The 15,257-nt window shown below is 43.6% G+C and overlaps 1 protein-coding gene across 1 annotated transcript in view; it reads left to right on the top strand.

The window, feature by feature from the left end:
* Positions 1–15,257, top strand: part of LOC141273771 (protein ELYS-like) — a 112,305-nt gene that overhangs the window by 27,651 nt on the left and 69,397 nt on the right. Inside the window, exons 9-14 of the mRNA XM_073686108.1 lie at positions 3,939–4,071; positions 4,152–4,330; positions 5,495–5,556; positions 13,068–13,196; positions 13,273–13,363; positions 13,466–13,555. Coding sequence (XP_073542209.1) covers positions 3,939–4,071; positions 4,152–4,330; positions 5,495–5,556; positions 13,068–13,196; positions 13,273–13,363; positions 13,466–13,555 — 684 coding nt within the window. The remainder of the gene's footprint in view (positions 1–3,938; positions 4,072–4,151; positions 4,331–5,494; positions 5,557–13,067; positions 13,197–13,272; positions 13,364–13,465; positions 13,556–15,257) is intronic.

Genomic DNA, 15,257 nt, shown 5'->3' with positions numbered 1-15,257 from the left:
GGAGGTGGCCTTTGGAGGACTGGAGATTACGTGAGGAAATATATCGGGAGATTAGTTCAGAGATGTACAGAGAGGAAAGGTTATGGATGGCTTTGTAGGTCAGTGTTTGTAGTTTGAACTGGATATTCTGCGCAATTGGGGGCCAGTGAAGAGATTTGCAAAGGGGGGTAGCGGAGGAGTAGCGATGCGAGAGATGAACCAGTCACGCAGCAGAGTTGAGGATGGACTGGAGGGGTGTGAGAGTGGTAGCAGGTAGGCCACAGAGGAGCATGCTGTTGTTGTCGAGGCGGGATATGATGAGGGCATGCACAACCAGTTTAGTAGATGGAGGGATTCTGGAAATTTTTGAGCTGCAGGCAACAAGAGGTGGCGAGAGCTTGGATATGGGGTTTGAAGGACAGGGAAGATTCAAGGGTTACTCCGAGGCAGCGGATTGCCGGTACTGGGGAAAGTGTGGCGTCATTTATTGTGATAGAAATATCAGGTGGGGAAGATACGCAAGATGGGGGAAAGATGAGTTCAGTTTTGTCCACATTGAGCTTTAGGAAGCAAGAGGAGAAAAGGAGGATATGGCTGATAGACATGCTGGAATTCTGGACAGCAGAGCGGTGACATCTGTGCCAGAGAGGTAGATCTGGGTGTCATCAGCGTACAAATGGTATTGGAAGCAGTGAGATTTTGAGCTGTCCCAGGCCAAGGGTATAGATTGAGAAGCGTAGTGGTCCTAGGACAGAGCCTTGAGAGACTCCCAGAGTGGGGGCGGGATGAGGAGGTAGCGTGGGAGATGCTAAATGTGCGGTTAAAAAGGTATGAGGAGATCCAAGATAGGGCAAGTTTTTGATGCCAAAGGAAGAGAGGATCTGTAGTAGGACTGGCAGTGGTCTACTGTGTCAAAGGCTGAGGACAGGTCAAGAAGGAGAACAGAATTGTCAGCTTTGGCTGTAAGTAATTAGTAATTTTAGTAAGGGCAGTTTCGGTGGAATGGTGTGGGTGGAAGCCAGATTGTTAGTTGTCGAAGAGGGTTAGATGAGAAGTGAGAGGAAAGTTCAGCGTGAACGTGTTGCACAAGGCTTTTGGAGGCAAATGGGAGCAACGATATAGGGCGGTAGCTAGACAAGGCGGTTGGGTCGAGGGATGGCTTTTTGAGGATGGGCATGATTGTGGAATGCATGAAGGCAGCAGGGAAGGTACCAGAAGTTAGTGATTGGCTGAAGAGATGGGTAAGGGATGGGATGAGTGTGGGGAATGAGTGTCGATGGCGACCGAGTCAATAGCTGATGTGAGAATGGCATTGTAGAAAGCAGTGGCGTTGACGGTGTCGTGCAGTGAGGATATGGATATCAGTGGTAGAATAGTCAGAGAGTGTACGAGTGTCTAGATGTGCAAGGTTTCTGCGGGGGTGTGCTAGTTGCTGGGCATGGGTGGCAGGTGAGGAGAACTGGGATGAGAGAGTATATGGTGGTCAGATAAAGGTAAGGGGGAGGTTTTGAGGTTAGATCGGGAGCAGAGTCGGATGAAGGTGAGGTCTAGTGTGTGTCCGTCTGTGTGGGTAGCTCAGGAGGACGAAGTCCAAAGGATGAAGTAAGCGACAGGAGTTTAGATGCTGTTGACTGGCGAATGTCAGTGGGGATGTTGAAATCACCCATGTTGATTGTGGGAATGTCAGCAGAGAGAAAGTAAAGAAGCCAAGAGGAGAATTGGTCAATAAAGGCAGTGACCGGGCTCTCGGGTCGGTATGACAGCCACTTGGAGGGAGAGTAGATGCGGACAGAGTGGACTTCAAAAGAAGGGAGGGTAGAGGTGGGATAGGGATAAAGGTGTAGTTGGTAGAAAGGAAAAGACCTACTCCTCCACCATGTCTGTTACCAGGGCGAGGAGTGTGGGTGAAGTGGAGCCCACTATAACACAGCGCAGCAGGGGAGACAGTGTTGGCGTGTGTCAACCATGTCTCTGTGATGCCCAGGAAGGAGAGATGGGCCTCTCTGAGAGGTAAAGAGGTCGTGGACAAAATAGAGCTTGTTGCAGACAGAGTGGGCGTTCCAAAGTGCTCCAGAGAGAGGGAGCAGGGGGGTGGGCGTTAGGGGCACGGGTTTTATTTGGGAGAGGTTGCGGTAGTTTGCAGTTGGTTGGAAGCGATAGGAGGAGGAATTGGTGGGAGTTGGGAATTATGGGGCTCCAGGATTGGGAGAAGGAGAGTGTCTGGCTTGTTTTATGTTTATAGATAGATCTGATGTTGAGGAGCAGGTGTGCAGATGAGGTCAGGTGAGGGGGTAAGCGGGAAGGAGAGATTATTATTTGGTTAGAGAGTGCTGGGGTTTGGGGGATAGCGAAGGAGAGTAAGGATTAGTGGTGCAAAGACAGCAAGGGCGTATGTAAGCATAATGAAGGTTTAAGTGTGAATGAGAGAGAGAAACTAAGCACAATTAGTAAATAGTTACTCCTACCTTCTGGCCTATTTCCGGCTTATTTCAGATTAAGACCCTTAAGCACGACCCTTCAGAGCCAGACCCATCTTTATCTAGAAGTTTCATCTCTACCCAATGTGGGTTTGCGTTTTTTTTTTTATTTATTGGGATTCGCCCTTTTATGATTCAGAATAAGATGTTTAGATTTTTTCCAACCGCTTCAATTAAGTGCTTATGACCTGCTATTAAAGGGAATCTGACATCTGATACTTGCTGCCCAATCTGAGGGTGGCATGATTCAGGCAGTGGCTGAGATCAGTTAGTGGATTGGGCATGAAGTGTCAGATGTCAGGTTCACTGTAAAGCGCTTGCATGTACTGTGTGTGTTCGGCTACTGCTGCTAGACTGCATTTGTGGCCGGTTCCTTTGGCAATAAGCTGTAAACAATAAAAAAAGAAAATTTTTAAGTAACCTGTCGCCATGAAAATGCAGTCCTATCTGCAGGCATCATGTTATTGAGGAGGAGGAGGAACCGATTAGATTGATATATAGTTTTGTGGAAAAAAAAAATTCAGTATAAGCTGTTTTCATCACCTAAATCTGTTCTTTCTGAGACTTTCAGTCCAGTGGGCAGTCCTGTCAATGATTGACATCTATCACTGTAAGTACACTTGTACAGAGAAAGTTGTCAATCACTGATAGGACCGCCAACTGGACAGAAAATCTCAAAAGGCAGAGGTTTGTGATGAAAATACGGGTTATACGGAACTTTTTTTCAGTAAGCTATAGATCAATCTAATTTGATTTTCCTTCTCAATAACATGATGCCTGCAGATAGGACTGCATTTTCATGGTGACAGGTTCCCTTTAATATCAGGAGAACAGATGCAAATTTTAATGAAAAGTAACTGCAACAGTGATTATGTATTTTATCAAATGCAACATATGTAATATTTTATGTAAGATTCACTTCTACGTCATTAAAAACACATGCAATAGAACATCTAAATAGGTTTTGTGATACTAACACACAAGGTTTCCAATCCAGTTAAAATGTATTACTTTTATACTGCAGTTAAAAGGATTGTTCACCACTCGGGGAAACCCCCTCCTCAATCCCTATGTTTTCCCCTTGTAAAATAATACATATTCTCACCTCTGTTGCCGGTGCTGTTCCCGAGGTGTCGACACGGGGTCTCCCAGGGCTCGCATAACATTGTCATACGATCCTTGCGGCCAATCAGCGCTTGCTTCACTCTGCCCTATGGGTGTTATTTTACTGGGCCAAACAAGGATTGAGATGGGGTTGTCCAAGTAGTGGACAACCCATTTAAAGACGGTGTCTGTCTGAAAATGCAGTACCTTATATGCATGTACTTTGTGGAGTTTTAAAAATCTTCTGATAAAAATTGTGACCTGCAGGTTAAAACTTATTTCAAGATTTGTCAATGAAATGGAAATCCCTCTAGGGTATTATTATAGACTGCAAATAATGTTTTTGTACATATTTCTAGCAATATGATTTCTTTTCAGTTACATCGCCTGATACCAGCGTGTCAATATTTAGCTGGCAAGTTAATACGTATGGACAAAATAAGCCTTCAATTTACATGGGAGTGTTTGATATAAATCGTTGGTCTCAAGCACAGATGCCGGATTCTTTAAGGTAAGATTTTTTTTTTGTGGGAGAGGAGAGTAATGGCATTCCTTTCATTGTATACTCCAATTATTTTATTTCTCTCACAGGCCTGGTCAGTTTCTTAGAAACTGTTCATATGTTGCATTTTGGTCTCTTGAAGCCTTGACAAACATGACTGATGACACCATCTTTGATGTTCTTGTACATGAACGTAGTTTGAGTAGAGGTGTTCCGCCTGCATATCCACCACCAGAACAGTTCTACTTTCCAAGCACCTATAATTTTGGTAATGATTATTTTTAATTATTATTGATGGCCTTGAATAGTAAATTAATTTATATATATTTTTTCCTATATAAATTAGACCTATTTTAATATAATAATGTTTATGTACCCCTCCTGCTACAGTTTGACCCTGTGATAGTACTTGCTCTGGCATTATTTCGGCACCCTGATTTTGTGCCATTATTAGTCATTGTTCGCTTCTGGGATTTGAACTGAAAGCTGTCTAGAAGCCAGTGCAGTAGCCATTGAGCTATACACTGAATAAATCTAGGCGTTCTATTAGGTTATATGATTTTCAGTGCAAACCAGTCTGCAACTCATTGGGACTTTCACACATACCTCCTCCAAGCCAAATATAAATGATGTGTGACTTTGATATGTGATTCTGATATCTGACTTTCTTCAAACATCAGAATCACAGTGACTTTTAGACACCTCTGGTATTTTCATGGTTGATCTTATAAGCCAAGAAAAACTTCTTTCATCAATTGAGTGAATAGCTCAATGGTAAGTGCACTGGCTTCTGGACAAAGTTTTGGGTTCAAGTCCCAGCGAATAGTGACTTTTTTTTTATCACATGTCAGTCAGTTCTCAGACAAGGTATTTAGCCTCAAACTGGCATAATTCTGATGTTTGACTTTGATGTCTGATCATGTCCTAAAATGGACACTGTAAGTTGATTCCCTGTCATAAACAGGTACAGTGTTCCACCTCACCCATCTCCTCCTCACCCTTTCAGCAGCAATAATGTGCCATCTGTCCATTCCACATCTCATCCCTATAGATCACCAAGAACAAATGCCACTTCTCCATCCCACCTGTCATCAGGAATGATGCACCCCTTGTCTGTCCCTCTCCCGTCCTCACCTGTGATCAGTAGGAATGATGTGCCATCTCTCCATCCCACGCCTTATTAGCAGGACACACAGTGCATTGTGAAAGTATTTGGCCCCCTTGAACTTTTCTACCTTTTGCCACATTTCTGGCTTCAAACATGAAGATATAAAATTCTAATTTTTGGGGGAAGAACCAACAACCAGTGGAACACAATCATGAAGTGGAACGAAATTTCTTGGATATTTTAAACTTTTTAAAAAAATTAAAAACTAATTTAGGTTTAATGAGTTTTCTGACGATATTTTTTTTGTTTTCTGTCATATTGAAGATGCTACTTGCTTGTTGAATTCCGGAGTTATCCACATCACATGCACTGGCTTTCATAAAGAGGTAAAAGAACAATTAAATCTTTCCTATCTAAAATTGACAAATTTGCTTGAGATTTTTATTTATTGAAAATTATAATTTTTTTCTTTAAAAGGAATCTGTCAGCATGTTTTTTCTATGTAAATTAAGGACAGCATGACGGGGATAAAGCACTAAACTCAATGGTGTCATATGTCCACGCTGTGTGGTGGTGTTACACTTTAATCACCTTGATTAACATTGCTGTGAGGATCCGGCAGGCCGGCAATCGTCCAACTCAGCCCCCTTCTGTGATAAGCACCTCACTGTCTGTAGAGAGCCTGGTGTGGGCAGGGGCAGCTTTCTCATCTCTGCTGCATTGCTAAACCTAAAAATTGTGTCCCTACTACTGCGCCCAGTAATCAAAGTGGTACATCGTTGGATTCAGGGTCTCTTTGCCTACATCAGGCTGCTTAGAGGAGGTAGCAATAATCTGCTGAGAGATTCCCTTTGATCATTAAATCTTCTTAGAACAGTTTATATACAGTAGATGCACTTTGTTTTTGCAACACTTTTCACCTACTCAAATGAATGGGAAAAATAATGTTTTACATACATACATACATACATACACCATACATACATGCATACATACATGCATGCATACATGCATGCATACATACATACATACAACAAAATGCACGTTTGTACGGAGTGTTTTTTTTGCCAACGCTTTGTTTTGGGGCAGAAGCATTTGCAGCAAAAATGCAATGTCTGAACATTTATGTTTCTGCTTGTCAATGGAAATCATTAAAGTGAACCTGTCACAAGGTTTGTCCCATATAAGATATGGCCACCACCGTTCAGCCCTGATATACAGCATTCTATAATGCAGGGTATATGCCCCCAAGCCGGCCTGCAAGACAATAAAAAGATGTTTTATTATACTTCCCTGCGTGGCGGTCGAGTCTGGTCCGAGGGGTGTCGCCCGTCCTTGTCCAGCGTCGTTGTCCTCCTTGCTTTGTGTGGATGACTCGTCCTGTACGTCATCCACAGATTCTCCCGGCATCGTGCTCCTACACAGGCATACTTCTCTGTCCTGATGAGGGCAGAGTACAGTAGTGCAGTGCGCATGCGCCTGGGCTCTTTGACCTGTTCTGGCACATGCACTGCAGTACTTTGCTCTGCCCTCGACAGGGCAGAGAAGTAGGCGTGCACAGGAGCGCAATGGCAGGGGACTGTATAGATGACATACGGGACGCGTTATCCACGCAAAGCAAGGAGGAGGATGACATCGCAAGAAGGGAGGCACCGAACCAAGACGAGCGACACCCCTCCACAAATTTTCCAGTGATCAGGACCTCCTGATGTCAGGCTCGAGAGGATCGGGATTCTTCGCATTCCTCTTTCCTTTTGCCGTGGTCCGGAGGCCGAAATCTTGCTGATCAAGGGGTCCCTCAGCCTGTCCGGTTGAGCCAATGCTCCCGAGGAAAACTGCTTCCCCCTCGGGGGGCTCTCAGTTCACGCTGCTCAAGCCCTGCGTGCAACTCCTATGCGTCCTGAAGATTGAATTTGCAGCACTTCCGGTTATAAAGGTAGCGACATGCAGACCTCTAGTGCCCGGTGAGCGTTCCACCGTGGAACGCACTGCTTCTTTTTTTTTTTTTTTTTTAAATGGTGCCAAATCCTAAATTTAAGGTGAAATGCCTTTTTGATGATTCTGATGGAAAACAGGTGTGATAATACTATTTAAGTATTGTTAGAGGGGAGCTGAGGTTACCAGTGCATCCAGAATGACCGCTATGGAAGGACAAACCACTGGTCGCTCTGATACACCTGCTGAACCACCAGTACAAGTCAGTTATCTGGGGATTACTCCCTTTCTGTTTCACTCACTGATTCCATCTGTCTTCGTTAGTATTTTTATTCTATGATCCCTTGTTCTTATAGGACAAGGTGATCCCTGAAATATCTGTGATGCCTTTGGCCACTAAGAAAAGAGGGAAATGATTTTCCATCTGTAACACAAAGCTACCGGATACATATGGGAAACAATTATGCACTGACTGTATTGCCAAGGTGGTTAAGGAGGAACATTCCTCTTTTATGACTGATATAAGCACCATAATGTGGGAAGAATCTAGTTCTGAGGAGGAAGAATTGTCAGGTTACTCTGATCCTGAACAAGAGGAAAGAGAAGGATCTATCTCCGTTTCCCCAAAGGATAAAAATAAATCTTTTTTCCTGGGAAGATACTGATGTACTTCTATCAGCCGTGAGAAACACCATGAAAGTTGAGGACACTCACCAGCCCTCCCCGGTACAGGATAAAACGATCGAGGTTTGAGAAGCCGTATGAACAGAGTATTCCCCGTTAATAATCATATTAAAGCCATGATACTAGAGGAGTGGAAAGACATGAAAAATGCACTAATTTATTCCCAGAAGTTTCAAATCACGTCTACCGTTTGAACCAGAGGCAATTAAAATTATGGTAACAAATCACTAAAATTGATATCCCGATAGCCAGAGTAGAGAAGAAAGCATCCACCCTATTTGAGAACTCATCATGTTTGAAAGACCCTATGGACAGGAAAGCAGACTGTCTTCTCAAAAAGACCTGGGAGACCTCTGCTACAATAATAAAAGCTTAAATAGCAGCTACCTCGGTAGCAAGGTACATGAATATATAGTTAAAGCAATCAGAAGGTCATCTGAGGAAGAAGACTTCCAGAGATGAGGTCCTAGAATCCATTTCATTACTAAAAATGGCAATGGGATTTATGGCTGACTCCTCAGCCGAGTCAATTAGATTTGCCGCAAGGAATGGGGCACTTTCCACCATGGCTAGGCGAGCAATATGGCTAAAAACTTGGTCAGGTGATAGCCACTCAAAGAACAAACTGTGTTCCATCCCCTTTTCTGGCCTTTGAGTATTCGGTCCAGTTCTGGGCGATATGGTATAAAAAGCCTCAGAGGAAAAAAAGGGGTTTCCAGAAGAAAAACCTAAAGTATCATCCTTTCTGAGGCCTCGTTCCTATCAAAGACCAGAATATACTGGGAAGATGGAGCTACCCGAAGGGAGGTAATAGAAGGAATATCTTTGCCAGTGCAGGAAATGGCACGTGTAGACAATGATGCGAAGAGAGTAGTTGGGAGACTCCAATACTTAAAGCATGGACAGAAGTATCCAACAATCCATGGATACTCCAATCAATTGCAGAGGGATGCAGAAGAGCTTTCGTAGGGAAGATTCCACCTATCTACGCAGTCCCCGCAGGTCTCCAGAAAGCTAATGACGGATGTGGAAAAATTGGTGGATTCAGAGTAGTAATACCAGTGCCAGAAGCAGAATGGCTTGTGGAATACTATTCAAACCTATTTTCAATAAAAAAAAAAAAACGGGGGGGGGGCGATTTATAAATATAAATTCTCTAAACATGTCAGTGGCATACAATAAATTCAAGATGGAGTCGATAAGATCATCTATTCCACTAATAAAACATGATGATGTGTACGATAGATCTATTATCATGTACCCATTCACCCTCACAGTCAAAAATATCTAAGATTTGCACTGAAAAAGGGGGAGAACATTCTGCATTATCAGTTCAGATGCCTCCTATTTGGTCTATCCTCAGCCCCACGTATCTTCACCAAACTAGTGGCAGAAGTTATGGCTTTCCTGAGAGAGCAGGGAGTATTAATTGTCCAGTATTTGGACGATTTCCTATTAATTGCAGAGTCACCCCAGCGACTAAAAGCCAGTATAAGGGTATGTGCACACGATGCAGAAATGCTCAGGATTTTTTCCTGAGCGTTTCTGCATCTCTCTGGCAGGAAAAAACGCATGCGGATTGTACATGCGGTTTCCTGCCAGGGACATGCGGAAATGAAGCGGTCTTCACTTTCATTTCCGCATGCGGGTTGACAAGCGCTTCCCAAGCGATTTTAGCATCACTTGGAAAGTGCTTGTCAACTTTCCACTATATAAATCCATGCAACCGGCATGGATTTATATAGTGTGTGAATGTCAAAAAATAAAAAATAAATCTATACTTTACCCTCTGATGGCCCCCGGTGTCCTGCTTCATCGGTCCCGGCTGCCGGCAGTGAAGACTTTAGGACCTTCCGACGTCAGCGTCACGTGACCCGTCACATGACTCTGACGTCAGCGAAGGTCCTTCATTCAACCGCGAAGTGCCCGGGAAGCCAGCAGGACGCAGCGCGGGCCGTCAGAAGGTGAGAATATATATATTTTTTATTTTATTCTTTTTTTTTTAATGGTACCTGGGTCTGGATGAGAGTCCTCTCATCCACACCCGGGTACCATCCGCACATTAGACCGCATGAAAAGCGCATCAACATATACAGTGATGCGGATTCCATGCGGTCTAATGCAAGTCAATGGCGGCAAAAGAGCAGCGTTTCCGCAAAATTAATTGACATGCTGCGGATTTTTGACCGCAGCGTTTACGCTGCGGAAAAATCCGCATCATGGGCACAGCACATGCGGATTTCCATTGGGGAACATTGCTGCCCTTCTACCATGCGTTTTTCATGCGTTTCCGCAACTGCAAAAACGCCGCGGAAACGCATGAAAAACGCATCGTGTGAACTCAGCCTAACTTCAACCGTCTTGATTATAAAAAAAAATCTGGGATGGATTGTAAACTGGAAGAAATCAGATCTTATACCAGGAAGAAGAAGAAACATCTTCCTAGGAATCCTCCTAGACTCAAAACTAAAAATATCCCTTTTACCAGTCATAAAAACAAACTTAGAGACAGAGTCCTCTCTTTCGGAAGGAAATCACAAATCTCCATCTGGGAAAGCATGAAAATTTTAGGATTAATGACAGCTTCTATACCCAGAGTTCAGTGGAGCCAATTCCACTCGAGACAACTACATCAGATTCTAACAACCTGAAACAGGAAGATGGACGGTCTAGACAAGAAAATAAGCTTGTCTGTGATAACCAGGAAGTCATTAACATGGTGGACTTCCAGGGCCAACCTACAGAAGGGGATTATGTGGAAGTTGTCTCCATTTGTAACAGTCACCACCGACGCAAGCAACAGTGGCTGGTGGGGTCCATATAAACGATCAGTACCTACAAGGTACCTGGTAGGGGCGAAACCTTCCCAGATCATCAAACCTCAACTCCAGGCAGTCTGGGAAACATTAAAAAGATGTCGGGCAGACCTAAAGAACCAATACATCAGAATCCTGTCAGACAATATCACAACAGTGGCCTTTCTCAGACATTAAGGGGAATCAAGACATCACCATCTGCAAGATTTAGCAGGAAAGATTTTTTAGTGGGTAGAAGAAACAGTACTATCAGTAAGTGCAATACACCTGAAGGGGTCTCAGAACTCCGTGACAGATTTCCTGTCGGGAAACAGCGCAACAGTCAGAATGGGAACTAAAGTGGGAAGAATTCCATCGCATAATACATCGATGGGATACTCAGTGGTATCTGTTCATCACAAGGAAAAACGCACAAACAGCCAAATTCTTCTTCCTCGATCCAAAAGACAGGCCAACAGGGGTAGATGCTTTGTCCCAGAAATGGGACATGGACTTGGCATATGCCTTTCCTCACTTGCTCTTAATTCCAGCAGTGCTAAGGAAGATACTGGAAGACCAAGCCAAGGTAATAGTAATATTACCCTTTTTGGCCCAGGAGAAGCTGGTTTCCTTTACTGAAAAAATGTCCCTAAAAGATCCAATCGTTCTTCCAGAGAGACTGGATCTGCTGATCCAGGGGCTGATATACCATCCCAACGTAAAGTTCCTCCAACCTGCATCCTGAGAGGCAGATCTTGAGATCTAAAGATCGTTCAGATTCCGTCAAATCAACTATGCAAAATAGTAGAAAGCCAGTAACATCAGCAATATACACGAAAATCTGTGGAAAAAATTGTGCACAGTATCAAGAAACTGACAGATTTCTAGTCCTAACATTCTAAATATACTAGAGATTCTACAGACTGGATTTCATAAAGGCCTAAGAGCTAGCACCCTAAAAGTGCAAATTGCAGCCTGTGGAGACACTGGGTCTTTCATGGGCATAATACTACTCAGACAACACAGGGTGAGAGTAAAACAGTGTGGCAATACTTTATTAAACCACCAATAACACCAAGGCGGATGGGAGAAATACAAGCATCGTCAACGATCCATACCTAAGGCTCTAGACGACTGCATTACCGTCAGGCTAGATCCAGCTTTTTTTTACCAAAAGTAGTAACTTTTCATATGAGCAAGGAAATAGTCTTACCCTCTTTTTGCCAAGGCCATAAAAATAATCAAGAACTGACTTCACTCCCTGGATGTCAGGAGAGTAGTCCTCCATTACTTGGAGACAACAAAGGACTGGCGAGTAGACCCTAACCTGTTCGTACAGTTTGCAGGCAAAAACCAGGGGAAAAAGACATCAAAAACAGTGCTGGCAAGGTGGGTTAGGTCAGTGAGAAGTCTGACCTGTTCGTCTGAAGGAAGATCCTCTCCGGATAACATCAGGGCCCATTTGGCTAAAGCAGTAGCCACATCACGGGCAGAACGAGCAGGGGCCTCGGTGGACCAGATTTGCAGAGCTGCAACATGGACAAGCCTGAACATCTTTTGCAGACACTATAAACTGGACATTCTATCAGGCCAAAAAATGGCCTTCAGAAGAAAGTCCTCAAAGTAGTTGTCCCACCCTGAATGTATACTCTGGTATTCTCCTGATGGTGATGTCAGGAGGGACATTCTGGAAAGTAGGCATTAGTCCACCGGTAATAGGTTTTCCAGGAGTCCCATCATGACAGCACCTATTACATTCCCTCCCTAACATTCCAGTCTGCGTCTGTGAAGGTAACATAGATAGAAGGAAACTAAATAAAATAGAGTGCGTCCGTCATGGTGTGGTACTTGGAAAATTACTGGGGTTTGGGTGGAGGGAGAGCCTTTTATCCTCTTGTGTGTTCCTGTCCCTATCAAGGATACGAAGGACGACCTCCTGATAGGTTTTCCAGGAGTCCATCATGACAACACTATTACCGGTAGGACTAATGCCTACTTGTCTTGCAGGCTGAGTTAGGGGCATGTATACAGCATTGTTATACTGCTGTATATCAGGGCTGGAAGGTGGTGGTCTTACCTCATATGGTAAAAACCTGTTGACAGGGTCCCTATAATGAGTAACTAAACCTTCACTCTAAGTCTGGTGTAAAAAGCCTTGAAAAGTCGCAACATTTTTGTACAACACGAGGCTGCTCAAAAATTTAGCAACTTTTGTCATTTTCACACCCAAATCTACCAGCTACAAAAGGTTGGAGAGACGGAGTTTGGCAACACCCCCCCCCCCTGTTTGTAAAATTTATGATGAGCTTATGGTGTTCCATCAAGACAAGCGTGAAAAACGCCCGTCTTAATGAATTGGTGCTTTTAATGCTTCATGTAGATTCATTTCCAATATAAAGTGATGGTGAACTCTAGGTATATACTTAGTTACAATGTTGGTTGTCCTAGCGGTGAAGATATCATACTGCATTATTTGTTTTAAGACTCTGCACTACTTAAAGAATATTGGATCATCTTTGAATGAAGAGATTGCAGATGGTTATACCAGATGCTTAGTAGCTGGTCTCCTGTCTCCAAGCCTTGCTGATGTTCAGCCTTCCAGCCTGACTCGGGTAAGCTCCCCTTACTGCCATGTTGTATTTCACTTCCTATAAAATTCAGCCTTTACAGCTTTTATCTGATATCTAGGAAGAACAGCTACAAGCTGTGTTATCAGCTGCCATTGAAACTAGCTCCATCAGTCTTTTAACTCGTTGTATCAAGCAATGGATTGTAGAAGGTAAGTGTAAACAACAAAAAATGTATTCACATTTCTAATTGTGCAAAATACACTATTTTGACTTTTCTCACCTGGTTCTGACTTGTGTAATTCACTTTGAAGAGAAACCCAGGTCAGCTCCAAACCTTCGCTTTGTGCTTGAATGGACGTGGGATAAAGTGGTCCTTACGAAAACCAATTTTGACAGAATTGGTAAGTTTTTGTATTGTTTTTTTGTAAGTATATACTGTACATGAGGTAATGGCTCTTATATATATGTCAAAGGTAGTGTCCCTGCCTTTAATGTGAGATCGCATGCTGAGCTCTCATCTTTCCCTGCACTTGATGGCTGATTTAATCAGCCATCAAGTGCCTCCGCAGATGCAGCGGTTCTCCACCCGCGGCTGTTAACCTGTTAAATCCCGCCGACAATCGCTGATAGTGGGATTTAACACTTGCCCACCACAAGCATGTCATGTGATCGCGAGGTGCCAATGGGTTGCCATGACAGCCGGGGGTCTGCTGACCCACGTGCCTGACAGTGAATATCCTGTGACCATTGTCTCGTGGCCATCACTCATAGGAGAATCATCATTTCCGCAATACATGCTGGAGCACTGCAAAAAAATGCAATAAGAGGCAATCAAAGCATCGCGTCTAACCCAAAATGGTATCAATGAAAACATCAGCCCAGAGCGCAAAAATAAGCCAACACCCAGCCCCAGATCCCGAAAAATGAAGAAAACATTACAAGTCTCTGAAAATGGCGACAAGTGATATTATTTTTGTTTTTTTTTAAAAAAAATTTCCAGTTTAGGAAAAAAAAAAAACCTGCATGTTTGGTAGCTGCGTACTTGTATTGATCTGGGGAATCATATTGCTAGGTCAGTTTTACAGTATATAGGGAACATGGTAAATAAAAAAAACAATTGTGGAATTGTACTTTTTTTTTGCAGTTTCTCCGTATTTGCAATTTTTGACTCGTTTTCCAGTACACTATGTGGTAGAATGGTGTCATTAAAAAGTACAAGGATGCATGATGGGATTAGATACACCAGTCTGGGGCGTATTGCGCATGATTGAATTGGATACACAGGTCTAAGGTGTACTGTGCATGATAGGATTAGATACACCGGAGTGGGATGTATTGTGCATGATGGGATTGGATGCATGACTGTGGGGCGTATTGCGCGTGATGGGATTGGATACACCGGTCTGGGGTGTATTGTGCATGATTAGATTAGATACACCGGTCTGGAGCGTATCTCACATTTTGTTGCTCACTGTCAGTGATACTGACAAGTAGACTGTCACCGAGGATGGCCGGCAGCTCCGATTCTGTTAGTTGGTGCTGCTCACTGTATCATAAGCTGGAGATAGATATGTGACCCTTTTGCCATAGAAGTGGACGGAGCGGGGTCACGCTTGCCACCACTGCTGCCATAGAAGTGGACGGAGCGGGGTCTTGTATTACACCACTGCTCCCTTAGAAATGTGTGAACCTGCTCCATCCACTTTTATATGAGCAATGGTGTAATGTGTGACCCTGCTCTATTTACTTGTATGGGAGCAGTAATATAGTGAATGGAGCAGGGTCACACATTAAACCACTGCTCCTATAGAAGCGGACGGAGCACGGTCACACATTACACCTCTACTCCCTTAGAAATGTGTACCCCTGCTCTGTCCACATCTATGGGAGCAGTGGTGTAATAGAATGGATAAATGTCCTGTAAATATATAATTTCACAAGCTCTCTACATATAATAAACTTACACCCTTTAGTGCCTTTCGTTTGGCACTAAAGGGTGTTTACCCTAATAAATGAAGAAAACGACGTGGGGTTCCTCTTATTATTGGTAACCAGCCAAGGTAAAGCAGGCAGCTGCGTGCTGATATTATCAGCCTGGGAAGG

Source organism: Phyllobates terribilis, unplaced genomic scaffold (assembly GCF_046119375.1).
Source record: "Phyllobates terribilis strain yellow unplaced genomic scaffold, ASM4611937v1 Scaffold_5__5_contigs__length_657084704, whole genome shotgun sequence".
In the NCBI taxonomy this organism is placed as follows: Eukaryota; Metazoa; Chordata; class Amphibia; order Anura; family Dendrobatidae; genus Phyllobates; species Phyllobates terribilis.
This window is presented reverse-complemented; position numbering and strand designations above follow the sequence as displayed.